Source organism: Calypte anna, chromosome 26 (genome assembly GCF_003957555.1).
Source record: "Calypte anna isolate BGI_N300 chromosome 26, bCalAnn1_v1.p, whole genome shotgun sequence".
Classification (NCBI taxonomy): domain Eukaryota; kingdom Metazoa; phylum Chordata; class Aves; order Apodiformes; family Trochilidae; genus Calypte; species Calypte anna.
Genome location: NC_044271.1, coordinates 3,030,838 through 3,045,350, shown reverse-complemented (window position 1 = coordinate 3,045,350; position 14,513 = coordinate 3,030,838). Strand labels below are relative to the sequence as shown.

Genomic DNA, 14,513 nt, shown 5'->3' with positions numbered 1-14,513 from the left:
CCTGTTTTGGTTTTGGTTTGGTTTTTTTTCAGATAATTTGCTTAGGAAGTGTGAAAGTCAAAAAGATTTGATTCAGTTTCACCGAGCTGTGTTAGTTTTATACCTATGGTTAATTCAGGGTAAGCTTCCTGTCTGTTCCTGCACAGACAGATGGCCAGAAAGAGACAGGGCCCAGAGTCCCGAGGTGGTCCCAGGAGAAGGAGTGACAGTGCCTCATTCTTGCCAGTCCACCCAAAACCTGGCACTGTTTCAGGTGCTCCTGAGCCCAGTGACATGGACTGAACCCATCCCTGAGGTGCAGGCTGTCAGCTGAGGACCCCCTGCACCCCTTCCCATGCAGGTCCCCTGCTCCCCCAGAGCCCATGGCACAAATCCACATCTTTTTGCAGGTCACTCACCTGCCACCTCTCATCCATCAGATGAGCAAAGTGCAGCCAGGTCCCACCCCTTGCTCACCACCCCTTGAAAGCCAGCCCTGCCCCTCCAGCCTTCAGCAATGAGCTCATTGCTGGCTGCCTGAGCACAATGGGATCTGTGGATCTGCATTATGAGATGTAAAATCCCCAAGCCAGATTTCAGCTCAGGAAAAGGGCTTGGCAAAGGGCAGGACTTGGTGGCTCAGCCTGGGACATTGCAGGTCCTCCCTGGGGAGTTTCCCTACAGCAGTGTTTCCTCCTTACTCTGGGGACACAGAGTGCTGTTTGGGACTTTGTGCCTGGCAAAGTGGAGCAGATCAGGGCAGGAAAGCCTGGAGTGTTTTATTTTGCAATAAGTGACTCTGCAGCCTCTAACCCCAAACACTTTCATCTGAGACGTGGCATTTCCTGGGAGGAAAGTACACCCAAGTTTTGGTGGTTCCTGAAGCAGATGAGGTAGGTGTGCTTGTGGCAGGGCACTGAGCAGAGCTGTGTGGGTGGTGATGCACTGGGAGTCTGGAGCAAAAAGCAGTTTATACCTTCTGCCTCCTGGCTGTGGAGAAGGAAGAAAATTTTGCCAGGGGCTCGGAGCACCCCTGGACCTCCCTTCCCTGCTCTCTCTTTTCACCTAAGCAAATGCTTTGCTCCTTGGCACTTCTGCTGCCACTCCAGCATCTCATTCTCCTTTCTCTTTGTCCTCAGACCTGGCTCAAGGGCACCTGCAGCTGGGACAGCTGGGCAGGGACTTCCAAGCAGACAGCAGCCCCATCTCCCCCTCGGAGGTGGGAGCGCAGTCCCCCATGGCCGTGCGCTACCGCAGCAACACCCAGCGCCGCTTCTCCATGGAGGCAAGTACTGCTGCTGAGGGACAGGGCAGGGGCTCATTGTCGCCTGCCTGCTGGCCCAAAGAAATGGTCTTCGATGCATTAGGACCTGGCAAAATTAGGTATGAGCCTTGGTGTCCTCTTGGGTGCACTCAGCATTACCCGTGGTGCCGGACATCCCTGTGCGTGTGTGTTCGTGCACATCCCTGTGGGTGTGTGTTCATGCACACCTCGCTACCTTTGATTTGGGGTCCCACAGGTGCTGCCCCCACTGCTCCACCATTAATCCCAGCTCTGCTTAAAAGAGCAGTTCCCCTAGAACCTCTCTGGGCAGTCCTTTCATCAGATGCAGCCATCACCTGCTCTTGCCCTCCCTGCAGGATGTCAGCAAACGCCTCTCCCTGCCCATGGACATCCGTCTGCCCCCCGAGTTCCTGCAGAAGCTGCAGATGGAGAGCCCAGAGTTCCCCAAGCACCTCAGCAGGATGTCCCGACGGGCTTCCCTCGTAAGTCTCACCTTGCAGAGCCAACAGTACCCACAGCAACTCACTTCATGTGTCCTGGTCCCAGCCAGCAGATGCTTGAGCTGCTTCCCACCCACCCACCCACCCGTGCAGTCGTGTCCTGCTCTGCAAGCTCCCATGTGCCCCTCGTTTATCACAGACATCCCTGCCCATGCAGATCCCTTCCTGCACACCCTCTGCAGCACACAACCCCCCCATGCACACCTGCACCTCTCCCAACCCCCCCCATCACTCCTACACACCCCATCTGCATGCTGCCTTGCAAACCCCCAGGCCTGCACATCCCTCCAGCTCACCTCTGCACATACTTGACTTTCCTCTCAGCCTGACTCCTTCCAGACTGGAGGAGGTGGAAAGCCTCCAGCGATTTAGCAAGTGCTGGAGCCTCTGCTAGTTGAAATGCAAATGCCAATAAATAATGAATTAGCCTTTGCATTAGCCTTGGCATTTCAGTTTCTTTGCTGCAAAGCATCAGCATAGGTGGGAGCAGAAGCCTGGTGCTCTGTTTACAAACCTGCAAGCTTGTGTCCTGCTGCCCAGGAGTGCTCAGTGCTCTATGGATGCAATATATATGTATCTATGCATATACAATGTATGCATATATATGTGTGTATATATATATATATGTGTATATTACCTATACGGGGTGAGAGAGGAGGGAAGGAGAGCTTGCATTTACCTGCCTGTTCTGGCTAATCAATAAAAGAGACACAGCCAGAGGAATGTGCTGTTAATATTCACAGTCCCTGCCATGAATAAGGCTGCTGCAAAACTGGCTGTAAGGCTCTGGGGATGGAGCAGCTGGAGCAGCCACCTCCATGTCTTTTCCTTTCTCTCTTACAGTCAGATATTGGGTTCGGGAAGCTGGAAACTTATGTTAAACTGGATAAACTGGGAGAGGTGAGTAGGCCATCAAACCCCTGTCAGGATTTAAATTGTTTGAAGGGCAGCTTGAGGTCCAAAGGGCAAATTTCTTCAATGTCAAGCAATTTCTGGACTGAAGTGGACTCCCTGCTTAGCCCTCCAGCTTCAAACAACCATTCCTGCAAACATTTTGTCCACATCAGTGCTGTGCCACCCTGATAAGGGGTCTGCATGGCTTCTATTTTCTCTCTCCCCCCAGGGCACTTATGCCACTGTCTTCAAGGGGCGCAGCAAGCTGACTGAGAACCTGGTTGCCCTGAAGGAAATCCGCCTGGAGCACGAGGAAGGGGCTCCTTGCACAGCCATCCGGGAAGGTGAGGGCAGGAGGGGCTTTTCCCCATCACAGACGAGTCGCAGGATTTGGGATGGGTGGTGCAGCTTGACACTTTATACCCCACACATCCCATCCCCGTGGTGCACAAGTCCTGCTGCCCCAACCTGTTGTCTCCTCTCCTCTCCTTGCAGTGTCCCTGCTGAAGAACCTGAAACACGCCAACATTGTCACCCTGCACGACATCATCCACACAGAGCGCTGCCTCACCCTCGTCTTCGAGTACCTGGTGGGTTTTTTGGGGGTGTTTTCTACAGGGATAGAGGGGGTGGGTGCCTTCCTGCAGGTGGGTGATGGGGCCAGAGGGAAGGACAAGGCTGATGGGTGTTTCCCGTTGCAGGACAGTGACCTCAAGCAGTACCTGGAAAACTGTGGGAACCTGATGAGCGTGCACAACGTGAAGGTAGGGCTGGGCTGCCTGGGACCCCCCAGCCCTGCCTCTCCCCACCCCTGGAGAGCTCCTCTTGAGGGTGATCCAGGGTTTTGCAGGGCTGAAATAACCTGGGTACCTATTGTCTCTTCAGTTCAGCCTTCATACTCTTCTTTTACCATTTTCCACCTGCTGTTATGGTCCATTCCAGTCAGTGCCACCATGCATGGTGACTTTGTTCAGCCCTTTTTTGGATGACTGAACATCTGCAGTGCCTCTCACCCCAGGCCAGCTTCAAGGGGTCTTTCCTAGCCATGATTTTGAGAGCTGTTGGGCCAAGACTGACTTCTGTTGGGCTCGTGACTCCATGGTAAGTGCCAACCCCTTCTCCTCCCTCCAGATCTTCATGTTCCAGCTGCTGCGTGGTCTGGCTTATTGTCATGGGAGGAAGATCCTGCACCGAGACCTCAAACCCCAGAACCTGCTCATCAATGAGAGAGGAGAACTCAAGCTGGCTGACTTTGGTAGGTGGATCTCTCTGGGGAAGGATGCAGCGTTACAAGGAGGTGCAGCCCCTTGATGCTCATCCCTTTTGTCCCCAGGACTGGCCAGAGCCAAGTCAGTCCCTACTAAAACTTATTCCAACGAGGTGGTCACGCTGTGGTACCGTCCCCCTGATGTCCTGCTGGGATCTACTGAGTACTCCACACCCATCGACATGTGGTGAGTCTCTGCTCCAAGATGAGATCCCAAGAGGGTGGTTTGGGCTTTTCCATCCCTCTGCCAGAGCAGCACCATGTCCCCACAATGCTGGTTGCACCAGAGGGTGGTGGGTTCTCCCCAAGGCCACTCTGTTTTCCGTGTCCCCTGGGATTTAGGGGTCTTCAGAGCAGATTGCCCCCATCAGAGGTGAAACCTGTCGCAAAGAAGGGACACAGCTCCTGGAGATCATTTCCCTCAGTCCTGGGAATCCTTCCTCACCCAGCTGCTGTTTTAGGGGCGTTGGGTGCATCCACTACGAAATGGTCACGGGCCGGCCCATGTTCCCGGGCTCCACGGTGAAGGAAGAGCTGCATTTGATCTTCAGGCTGCTGGGTGAGTTTTCAGTCCTCCTCCCTCCCTCCCTCCCTCCCTCCCTCCCTGCCTCCCTCCCTCCCTCCCTCCCTCCCTCCCTCCCTCTCTCCCTCCCTCCCCTGCTGTCTCCCCGATCCCCACGCGAGGGCACTGCGTGACCGCAGCAGCGATGCCGAAGCTCCAGGAGGGAGCTCGGTGGGGAAGCCCCGGGCAGAGCCAGCCCGAAGCCCACACCCGGTGCAGAGCCAGGAGGGGCTCCCGGGGGGATGCAGGGTGGGTCCCATCCTGCTGGGAAGGAAATCCATGCCCTCTCCTCTCTGGGCAGGAGGATGGCACTCCCTGCCATCAGGATGTTCCCTCTGCAACAATGAGTGTGACAATCATAGAATCAGAGAATGGGTTGGGTTGGAAGGGACCTTAAAGATCATCAAGATCCAACCCCCTGCATGGGCAGGGATATCTCCCACTAGACCAGGTGTCACAAAGCCTCATCCAACCTGGCCTTGAACACTTCCGAGGAAGGGCATCAACAACTTCTCTAGCATCAACAACTTCTCCAGGCAACCTATTCCAGTACCCTGCCACTCTCATGATGAAGAATGTTTTCCTAATATCTAACCTAAATCTACCCCCTTTCAGTTTAAAACCATTACCCCTTGTCCTGTCACTCTTCTCTCTGGTGAAAAGCCCCTCCCCAGCTTTCCTGTAGCCCCTTCATGGACTGGAAGGTTCTCTAAGGCCCCCCCAGAGCCTTCTCCAGGCTGAACAGCCCCAACTCTCTCAGCCCATCTTAGTTGCAGAGATGCTCCAGCCCCCTGGTCATCTGCTTCTCCCTTGTGGACATGCAAAGCAATTACCTGGAAAACAAACACCCATGCTCCTTTTGAAGCTTTTTGTAGTCCTTCCATTCCTGACCACACCTGTCTGTAAACTCATCCACTGTGTCCCCCCCTCCTCCTTCCTCTCTCCTCCTTTCCCAGGAACCCCAACAGAAGACACCTGGCCTGGAATAACATCCAATGCAGAGCTCAAGGCTTACAATTTCATGCAGTACCGAGCCCAGCCCTTAATAAATCACGCCCCAAGGTGAGCGGGGACACGTGAGGCGTGGTGGGTTCCAGCTGGTTGCATGGAAATGGGAGCCAGGGGAGGCCACTTTCATTTCCTCCTGGTGCTGGCAGCTTCTGGATGCAGCTGTGCACTGCAGGGCCCAGCTGGCACTTGGCCCTTGCATTAGTGATTGCAAAATCTCCTGGGTGCAATAATGCTCTGGGGTTTATTTCTTCCTTCTCTCAGGCTGGACTCAGAAGGCATCGACTTGCTGATGAACCTCCTTCTGGTGAGTGATAGAGCAGTGCAGGTGGATGTAGAAGGAATTTGCTGATGGGAAGGTACTCTGCCTGCCCTTACACTAATTTGGGAGCCAGGCAGGAGAGGAGCTGTGACTTCAGAATAAATCATGGCCTGGCAGCTCTGGCCTTGTAGATGCTGTCCCAAACCACCTCCCATGAAGGATGGTGAACAAATCTTTACCCTCTGTCCTCTCCTTTGTGTGAGGGGACCCAAACCTGATGATCCATGAGGTATGACACAGCCAGTGCACTCCTGTGCTCACACAGTCTGTGCTGTCCCTGGTGATTCCTTGCACACCCCCATAGTGTGCACATTGTTTGGTCACGGTATCACCCACAAAGTGTAAGAAATTGCTTGGGCACTGACACTCATGTAGGTGCAGAGATTCACACACAGCCTGTTGGGGGCCTCTGTGCCCTCTCACACGTACAGATATTATTTTTTTTTAATTGCTTTTCTCTTGGGCTTTGGGCAGTATGAAGCCAAAGCTCGGATCTCAGCAGAGGCAGCCCTGCGGCACCCTTACTTCAAGAGCCTGGGAGAGAGAGTGCATCTCCTGCCTGACAGTAAGTGCACTCTCTCCTCTTGCCTGAGGGATGTGAGAGCTTCTCTGCAGCCCAAGGGCTGGGGTTTGCAGCCAGGTCTCTCTAGATGCCTCTTTTCTTGGTGCTCCTGCAGCAGAGTGGGGTGGGAGCTGCATGGTTGCAAGAGCAAGCAGCAGTTTTAGGACAGAGCAGGAGGGCGAGAGAAGAGCTCTGAGGAGGTGCAGTGCTGCTCGTGGGCATTGCTGCCCTCCTGCTTTTGGGGTTGCTGCCAGCTCAGCCAGCTGGACTGACCCCTCTCCCTCTGCCCTCTCTGCCTAGCTGCCTCCATCTTCTCCCTGAAGGAGATCCAGCTTCAAAAGGACCCTGGCTACCGAGGCTCAGTCTTTCAGCAGTCAGGTAGGACTGGGGAAAATCAGGGTGACCTCTCCCAGATGGTGCCACAGACCCTGTGCTGGCACTGGGGTTGCTCCCAGTGGGTCCCGAATAAGAAAAAGCCAAACCCACTCCCTGCTCCCTGCTTTGGCCCACAAGTTTTTCCCTGGGCCATCCTTGCTTGTCACCTTCCATGGTACCAAAGTCCCATCTCAGTGTCCTGAGGCACAACTCCTTCCTCTGTGCATCCCACAGCTTGTAGCCTCCTAACCCAGGGCACCGCAGGGCTCAGCTCCTCTGCAAAGTGCCACTCTCTGTCTGACCTCCCTGACCCATCTCTTTCTCTCTTCATCAGCCCGAGGGAAGAACAGGAGGCAGAGTATATTTTAAACCTGGATCTCGTGTTCCTCTTGTCACCATGGAGATCAAAGTGCTGAGAAAGGAGACAGCAACCTGCTCCCACCTGACCCACCACGGAATCACTGACTCCAGCAGGACGATGCTGAAGCACCCTTGGCCACAGGCTCCCCCCTGCCCATCCCCATACCCACAGCCCCTGGCAGCTGCTGTTGATGGACTCGTGGCCTTTTTTCCCCTCTTGTTTTCATGTTGCCCTCATCAGATGTGAGATGCCACCCTCTGTGCAGGTGCTGGAGTGAGGAGCTGTGCTGGGCATTGCCCAGGGCACAGGATTGGGGAGCTGCTCCCTGCCCTCAGGGAAAGAGCCTGGCACAGGGAGGTTTTGTGAGCAGAGGGTGGGATCTACAAAGCTGGGATGGAGATTGTAGCATTTGGCCCTGGCAGGCACTTCTGAAAAGGAACCTTTGCTTTTGGGGGAACACTTTGCAGCCATGTTACAAATTGGGGACATGTCCCAGCCTGGCACTGGAGAGACTGCACCCAAAGCACAAAGCCCTGGGCAGCCCTCCCTTGCCTCTGCCTCCATAACCCTTTTTTTTCTCTCCCCATCTCCCTACATTCTGACAAGCTTGGAGCAGCTGGGAGGAGGGGGCTTCCCATTGCTTTTCCCAGCATCTCCCCCTTCTTGCCACCTTTGGGTTCCCAAATTCACTCACCTGGCTGCTCCCTGGGGATGTGCTGACCCCAGGGCTGGCTTAGGCCACCCAGGGGACAGGTACCTGCTGGCAGGGCTGTGCAGAAGAGGGGCCAGGTGAACTTTGGCAGCATCCTGGCATCTCAGCCCTCTCTGCCATCATCACACGGGGCAGGACACTGTTCCCACCTGGCATCTCAGGAGCACATTTCCCCCCCAAACCCCCCTGCAGAGCCCCATGCAGCATGGCAGAGCCCGAGCTGTGCAGTCTCTCTGTACCAAAGTGTTGCACACACCCACTCAGTGCATTTCTACCCAGAGGAAGGGGGAGAGGTGCCAAACCTCCCACAGCTCAGCTGTGAGGACCAAAAATAGATCCGGAGAGAAGAAAATCATCCCTCAAACCTCTTTGCCTGGCCTCTACGTTTGCTGCCAATGCCAGATCCTGCCAGCCCTGGTTCAAATCAGTGCCCTGGGACTGAGGTGCATGCTTAGCTCTGAGTCTGCTTTGCTGGCCAAAGACTGCTCCTGGTGAGCTTTTCCCTCTGGACACTTCAGGAATATGCCAGATCCTGAGTGTGAAGAGGCCCTGCTGCACCTCTCCTCTGCAGCCTGCAAACAGCCTGAAATGTCTTCAAATGTGTGAGCACTATACAGTCTCTCTACTGTATAATATTCCCATCCTTTTCTTGGCTCTCTCAGATGATGAATCCTGTTGCCCACTGGTACTCCAGCAGACTCTGGGCTATCACCTAGCACTGGGATGGCCAGGACATGCTGGTGGCTTCACCCACCATGCCCCCAGCCTGGGAGGCACTGACTGGGGGACAGTGACCCCGTGCTGCTGTTTCCCCATTCAGCAGGGAGCCAGGGCTCTGAGGTCTGCTTTGCCCTGCTCCATCCCTGTGATCCTTGGGAGATTAAAGGCATCAGGATAAACGTGGAGACCCCACAGGTCCCCAAAGCTTCTGGGAGGGGGGACTCCTCCCCGTGTCAGTGTTTGAGTTGATGGGATGCACCCTCTGAGCATCCCCTGTCAGAGCAAAGCTCTTCCTTTGGGTTTGTCCCACATCCAGACATCTGCGTTGTTTGAGGTTTGCCCATCCCTGCTCTGTTCCCCTCTCAGCACATCCAGCACCCAGCAGGCTGAACACTTCATTAATTGTTTCCACTCGATGGGGACAAGTGGGAAAAGCCACCAGTGACGCATTTCACCCCGGTGTCAGGGGGAATGTTCTGCCTGGTTTGCAGCTCCTGCTGCCAGGGGCTTTTCAGCAGGGAGGTTTCAGAGGGAGGTGTTGGCTGAATAAGTCTGAGCTCTCACCCTCTCGTGTTTCCTTTCACAAAGGCATTTTGTGGAGGAATTTCCTTGGCATGGCAGGGAGCTGTGGTGCAGACTTGCAGCTCCCATCAGGATTTGGGAGCTCAGCAGGCAGCACCAGCCCAGCATCTCCATGGCCCTCTGGCAGCATCTTCAGGTAAAAGGGTTGAAACATGATGGGGTGGGGGCCAGAGCTCCCCAGGCCCCCTTGAGCATAGATTGGAGTTGGGGGAGCAGGAACCCCCCCCCAGCAGCTCTTGGGAAGCCCATTCAGGACATGGTTGATTTTTTGTGTGTGTGTGCAGTTTTCTTGCTTGGAATCCCCACCCCCATGCACTGAGCCATCCCTTCCCCACCAGGAGGATGGAGACAGCATCAGATCCAGTGTGGTCTCAGCTCCCCCTCCCCAGGACAAGGATTCCTGGTGAAGGACAAAGGCAACTATAGCATCCTCTGGGTGAAGGGCAGAGGAAAAGCCCTTGCAGTGACCATGTAGAGAGAACCCAGGATCAGATAGCAAAGACAAAGGGGCTGTGAGCTGCTATTTATTCTTTTGTAGCCTTTGCTTTTCCTCCTACAACCCCCCCTAAAGGAGCCAAGATTATTTATTAGCTCTGTGCACTACTACCAGTAGTTAGTACTGGAGATAACCCTTTTGTTTCACTGCATTAGTGGATATTTGACTCCCATTCAGGGGGGTGATAATGAGAGTAAATATTTGGTGCCCTTCTGAGGAAAATTTGATGTACAAGCTCCCATTGCTGCTGCCCTTGCTCGTGTCCTGAGCTGGCACAGCCTGAGCCTGCTTGGTCTTCCCAGGGGTGCAGAAAAGGAGCTGCAGGTTGGCAGGAATTGGAGCCCAGAGCCCAAATCCCCCTTCTCCATCTCCTGGGGAGTGTTCTGGATCTTGGGATCTCCTGAGTTGGATTTTTTTAAAGTAGTGCTAATGAAAATGCTGGGAATATCTGTGGCTCTCCAGCATTTTTTGTCATTTTGTGGGTTCTCCCTCCCATCCACTGCTTTGTGGAGTCACTGGCGCTCTGCTCACAGGGGGTTTTGACAAAAGGAAAACTGTTGCTTTGTCTTCCAGACGTTTTTCTGGCTTTTTCTTTTTTTTTTTTTTTTTTTTTTTGCCAGTTCTGTTGGAAAACGGAGTTTTGGCTGTGCCCTCAGGAAAGGCTGTTTTCTTCCATCTCTCCAGCTGATAGCTAGTAATAATGTAAGTAAATAATGTGTCAAGTGAGGTCTGCTACAAGGCAGCAATAAAACTTCCAGGCAGAGCAATTTAATTTAAAACCCTCTCAATCCACACATGCACACGCCTTTCCTGCCCCAGCCCATTGCCAGGTCTATGTTAAGATTTTAAATAACAAAACTACATTGTATCTTGGAGACTAAGGAGAGAATAAGTGGATTTGTTTCTCTCCCTTAGACATGATGACAAAAAAAAAAAAATAAAAAAATAGAAGGCCATTTTCCCAAGGTTCTCAAATGTTTTATTTTTTTCCCATGACGTATCTCCAGTCAGAAATGAGGTGAGCATGAAATGGGAGCTCCCAGGAGCAGGCAGGTGGGGGAATTAAAAAGAGTCCTGGGGCTGAGGAATGGGAAAATTTTGGGTGTGTGTCCCAGGACAGGGGGGGAGGGACAGGAGCTGGGGGTGGGAGCCTGGCCCTCCATGGCCAAAGCCAAGGCAAACCAAGGCCAGGTTTGCTCAGGGCATGGAGCCAGGGATGTCTGAGCAGGTCCCATGAGAACCTTCAGCTCCTGACCCTGAAATAGCTGAGGTCAGAAGTGACCCCAAGCTGTGGCTCTGCTTGCTCCAGCTCTGCCACACTCCTGTGGGTCTTGTCTGAAATGGGTTTCAGACATTTTCTGTCTTTTTCTTTCCCTTCTTTCATCCTCAGCATCATGCTTGCCCCTCAGCAGGAAAAACAGAGCCAGGCAGCCAGGATAGAGATACTGTGAATGTTCTCTGGTGTGATTCGTTTGCAGGATACCAATAATATATTTATCTAGTGTTGTACAAACGAAAGATGAGTTTAAAAAAAGTTATTTTAAAGATTTATTCCAAAAGAAGCAATGATTTTTTTATAGAAAGTTTTTCTGGAATAAATGGAAAGGTGAAAGAAAAAATAATAAAAGATTGTATCCATCTATCAACCTTGTGTCTGTTTTATAAGAATATATTACCAACTTTTGTATTTCAGATGTGACATGGACTATTTTGTGGATGTGCTCATCTTATTGCTAAGGCTTATATTACAGCTGTATTGTGACCTCTCCAAAGCCAAGGCTGGACAATAAACTTTACTGAATACAGGCTAGTTTTTTTGTACAGGATATAATTCTTCTCTTTTTTTCTTTTTTGGTAGGAGAAGGATCCCCTTTGGGGGTTGAATCTCAGCTAGGTAGGACCTGATGTCCTTTGGCAGACTCCTGAGGGGTGAGTTGCTCCATGCTGGGTGTTCAGGGGGTCTCACACTGCCCTATCCCTTCCCACTAGGCCTTTCCCAACCTCCAGGACACATTTCTTTTCCAGGGTGGTTTTCAGCTGATTGGAATAAACTCCCAGACACAGAGGCAAAAGGAGTTTTTCCCACTCCCTGATCTCTGCAGAGGTTTGGAACACGAGATCTCAGAAACTGGTGAACAAGAGGAAAATGGTTTTGTGGTCCCTTATGGGGCTCCTAAGGCCCTAAACAAATATTGCCATGAGGCTCTGGGGCAGATAAAGCACAGAAATTACATGCCCAGCCCAGGGTTACAAAGCAGCTGAAGGGCAGAGCTGGGGAAGGGACAGTGCTGTTTCCTCTGGCAGCAGAAAAACTCCCTGGGATCAGAGCTATTCAGCACAACAAGCCACTTAAATACTCCTGGGCTCTGGCCCATCAGTGCTGGAGGGAAGCTACAGCCAGCCTGGGGACTTGGGATGAGCCAGAGATGGGGTAGGAGGGGATCTGTGGGATCTCTGGGGCCAGACCAGTGAGGTGAGATGGTTGGGGGAAGGGGCAGATGGTTTGGAAAGGGGGAGATGGTCCATGGAAGGGGCTGATGGTTTAGGGAAGGGGGAGATGGTTTAGGGAAGGGGCTGATGGTTCAGGGAAGGGGCTGATGGTTTTGGGAAGGGGGAGATGGTTTTGGGAAGGGGCTGATGGTTCAGGGAAGGGGCTGATGGTTTTGGGAAGGGGCTGATGGTTTTGGGAAGGGGCTGATGGCTCAGGGAAGGTCAATGCTTTTCCCCCACACCCAGGGCTGCACCTCCAGCCAGCACCCATCCTGCCTGAGTCAGACTCAGGCCCTGGGCAGGTCCCCAGTAACAACCTGTTTGCCAAACCAGTTCCTCCATCTCATTTCTCCACTCTCGTGGTGGTGGCAGCAGCTGCTGGCATTGGGTCCAGGGGAATGTCACCAAGCACATGTGACATTCCCAGCCCACATCCTCTGCCCATGGTCTCAACTGGCCTCTGCATGTTGCCAGATGCCAAAATTGCCATAACTTCCCTTTTCCACATCCCTCGGGGGGGGTCCTCCTGTCTCAAGAGGATGCTCAGGCCAAGTCACCCATTGCTCCTTGGGTCTGTCTGTGTCTTCAAGGCAGGGATGGGACCTGCTGTCCTCAACAAAATTATTTGGGTGTCATTCAGCTACAGGTGTAACTCAGGAGGCTCAGCCTGGTCCTTTGACTGCAGCCCACCTTCCTCTGCCTCACTTTTAGTGAAGTTAAGAGAAAGCACATTGAGTCCAGGTAAATCAGGGTGAGGGATGTGAATTATTTCAGTTGGATGCAGCAAAGTGTAGGGGAGTTCTTCTGCTTTTTAGACCAAATGTTACAGGATCTGTAGTAACTGGGCCAAGATCTCAGGCTTAATGTTTGACCCAGAAGTGGAACCAAGTTTTCCAAACCACACAGTGTGTTTTGAAACTCTTGACTCCACAATACATCAGGTGGACACCTCTCTGTGTCCTGCCCTTCCAGCTCATAAAAGCTGGGTTGGAATGCAGCCTAGAACAGTCCATATGGAAAGTTTTCCCTGTGTTATAGGAAGCATCAGGTCTTTTCTCAGTAAAGTTCAATGATTCAGGGTAGTTATTTTCTTGTCTGGTCAAGCTTGCTTGGAGATGGGGTTTTGGGGCTGAGTTACAGCTGGTGAAAGGCATCAGTGCTCCCAATTTCAGCCCAGCACACTGGCACACGTGGGTGCTGGGATAAATCTTGGAGTTTATGAGTTTTGTCAGCCCAGATTTGCCCTTTGTGGTCTTTTAGCATAAGTGGGGCTGAGGAAAATCTCCCAGCAGCATCCTACCTTTCAAAACCCCAATTACTGGAATTTCATGTCCCACCTCTGTTGAGGCTGGGCCAAGAAAAGTGATGCCAGCACCAGCAGAGCAAATCTGGAACAAAATATGGCTTCTGTGCTGAAGCTTTACAGAGCAGTCTTTGCAAAGCAGGACCTGTCATGGTAAAAAAATAATTGCTCCACTGGCTGAAAAGATTAACTGATGTAATGTTAAAAAAACAAAACGTGCTGTCCCAGGAACATGCAAGGGCAAGGGAAGCAAAAGGAAGGTGTTTCTCAAGCCCTTGCAGGGTTTTTTTGAGCACACACTGAGTGAGGCTGCTCTCTGTAACTCTGCTCTTCCTTCATTCATGATTTCACTTTGCAGTTTGCAGCAAGCAGGGAAATGTGGGTGTTTGATTCACTGCAAGTACAACACTGCTTTCAGTTTTGAAAACAGCCTAAAGTGCCTCTTGGTGAAGCTAATTCTGGTGCTGCACATCCTCACAGTCCTGGGGCTTGCATTTTTATGGGCTGCCTCTGAGGATCTGGGTTCCAGCATTTGGAGCCAGAAGAGATCTTTGTGTTCTTATGCTGAGTAACCCACCTACACTTCATTGCTTATTTGCAAGCAAATCAGGCATGATTTGTGTTATCCCTGCTGAAATGGCCTGATACTCCTGGAAGCAAGGGTAGGGGACATTCAGGCCATGCTGTTGTTGCTGGGGTGGGGGGTTGTGCTGCTGTTTGGAGCCCCTGGTGCCTGGCTGCTGCCTTTTCATCTGGGAGGGGATGCAGTGAACTTGTGAGGATGATAAAAGCATTGCTCAGCCATTTTATAGCTGGTGAAATCAGGGGCAAGGGAGCTGATGGAAGCCAGGAGTGGAGTGCAGGTCTCCTGGCTCCCTGTCCTGTAAAGGGAGAAATCAAATCAACCATGTGGTCCAGAGGAACCACAGATAAAGTCCTATCAGCCCTTCTGGGTCATGGCAGCAAGTGCAGGGGAGATAAAGATCTGCTGTTTCATCAAGTAATTCCAGCTCCATGCACAAGATGCATGGACAAAGCAGGGCAGGAGATTACATTCCCAGCAGTGTTTTGATGGAAAGGTCTTTTCTGTCACAA

At 52.4% G+C, this 14,513-nt stretch overlaps 1 protein-coding gene across 2 annotated transcripts in view; it reads left to right on the top strand.

The window, feature by feature from the left end:
• The window catches only part of CDK18 (cyclin dependent kinase 18), a 33,054-nt gene extending 22,366 nt beyond the window's left edge, over window positions 1-10,688 (top strand). For both annotated transcript variants that reach the window (XM_030465582.1, XM_030465581.1), the window contains 14 exons: window positions 1,119-1,264; window positions 1,621-1,746; window positions 2,608-2,664; window positions 2,888-3,002; window positions 3,154-3,248; window positions 3,360-3,422; window positions 3,790-3,913; window positions 3,992-4,112; window positions 4,387-4,484; window positions 5,444-5,549; window positions 5,760-5,802; window positions 6,292-6,382; window positions 6,680-6,757; window positions 7,089-10,688. In XM_030465582.1, the coding sequence (XP_030321442.1) occupies window positions 1,119-1,264; window positions 1,621-1,746; window positions 2,608-2,664; window positions 2,888-3,002; window positions 3,154-3,248; window positions 3,360-3,422; window positions 3,790-3,913; window positions 3,992-4,112; window positions 4,387-4,484; window positions 5,444-5,549; window positions 5,760-5,802; window positions 6,292-6,382; window positions 6,680-6,757; window positions 7,089-7,123 (1,298 nt within the window). In that variant the 3' untranslated portion in view covers window positions 7,124-10,688. The remainder of the gene's footprint in view (window positions 1-1,118; window positions 1,265-1,620; window positions 1,747-2,607; window positions 2,665-2,887; window positions 3,003-3,153; window positions 3,249-3,359; window positions 3,423-3,789; window positions 3,914-3,991; window positions 4,113-4,386; window positions 4,485-5,443; window positions 5,550-5,759; window positions 5,803-6,291; window positions 6,383-6,679; window positions 6,758-7,088) is intronic.
• Window positions 10,689-14,513: the final 3,825 nt, after the last annotated feature.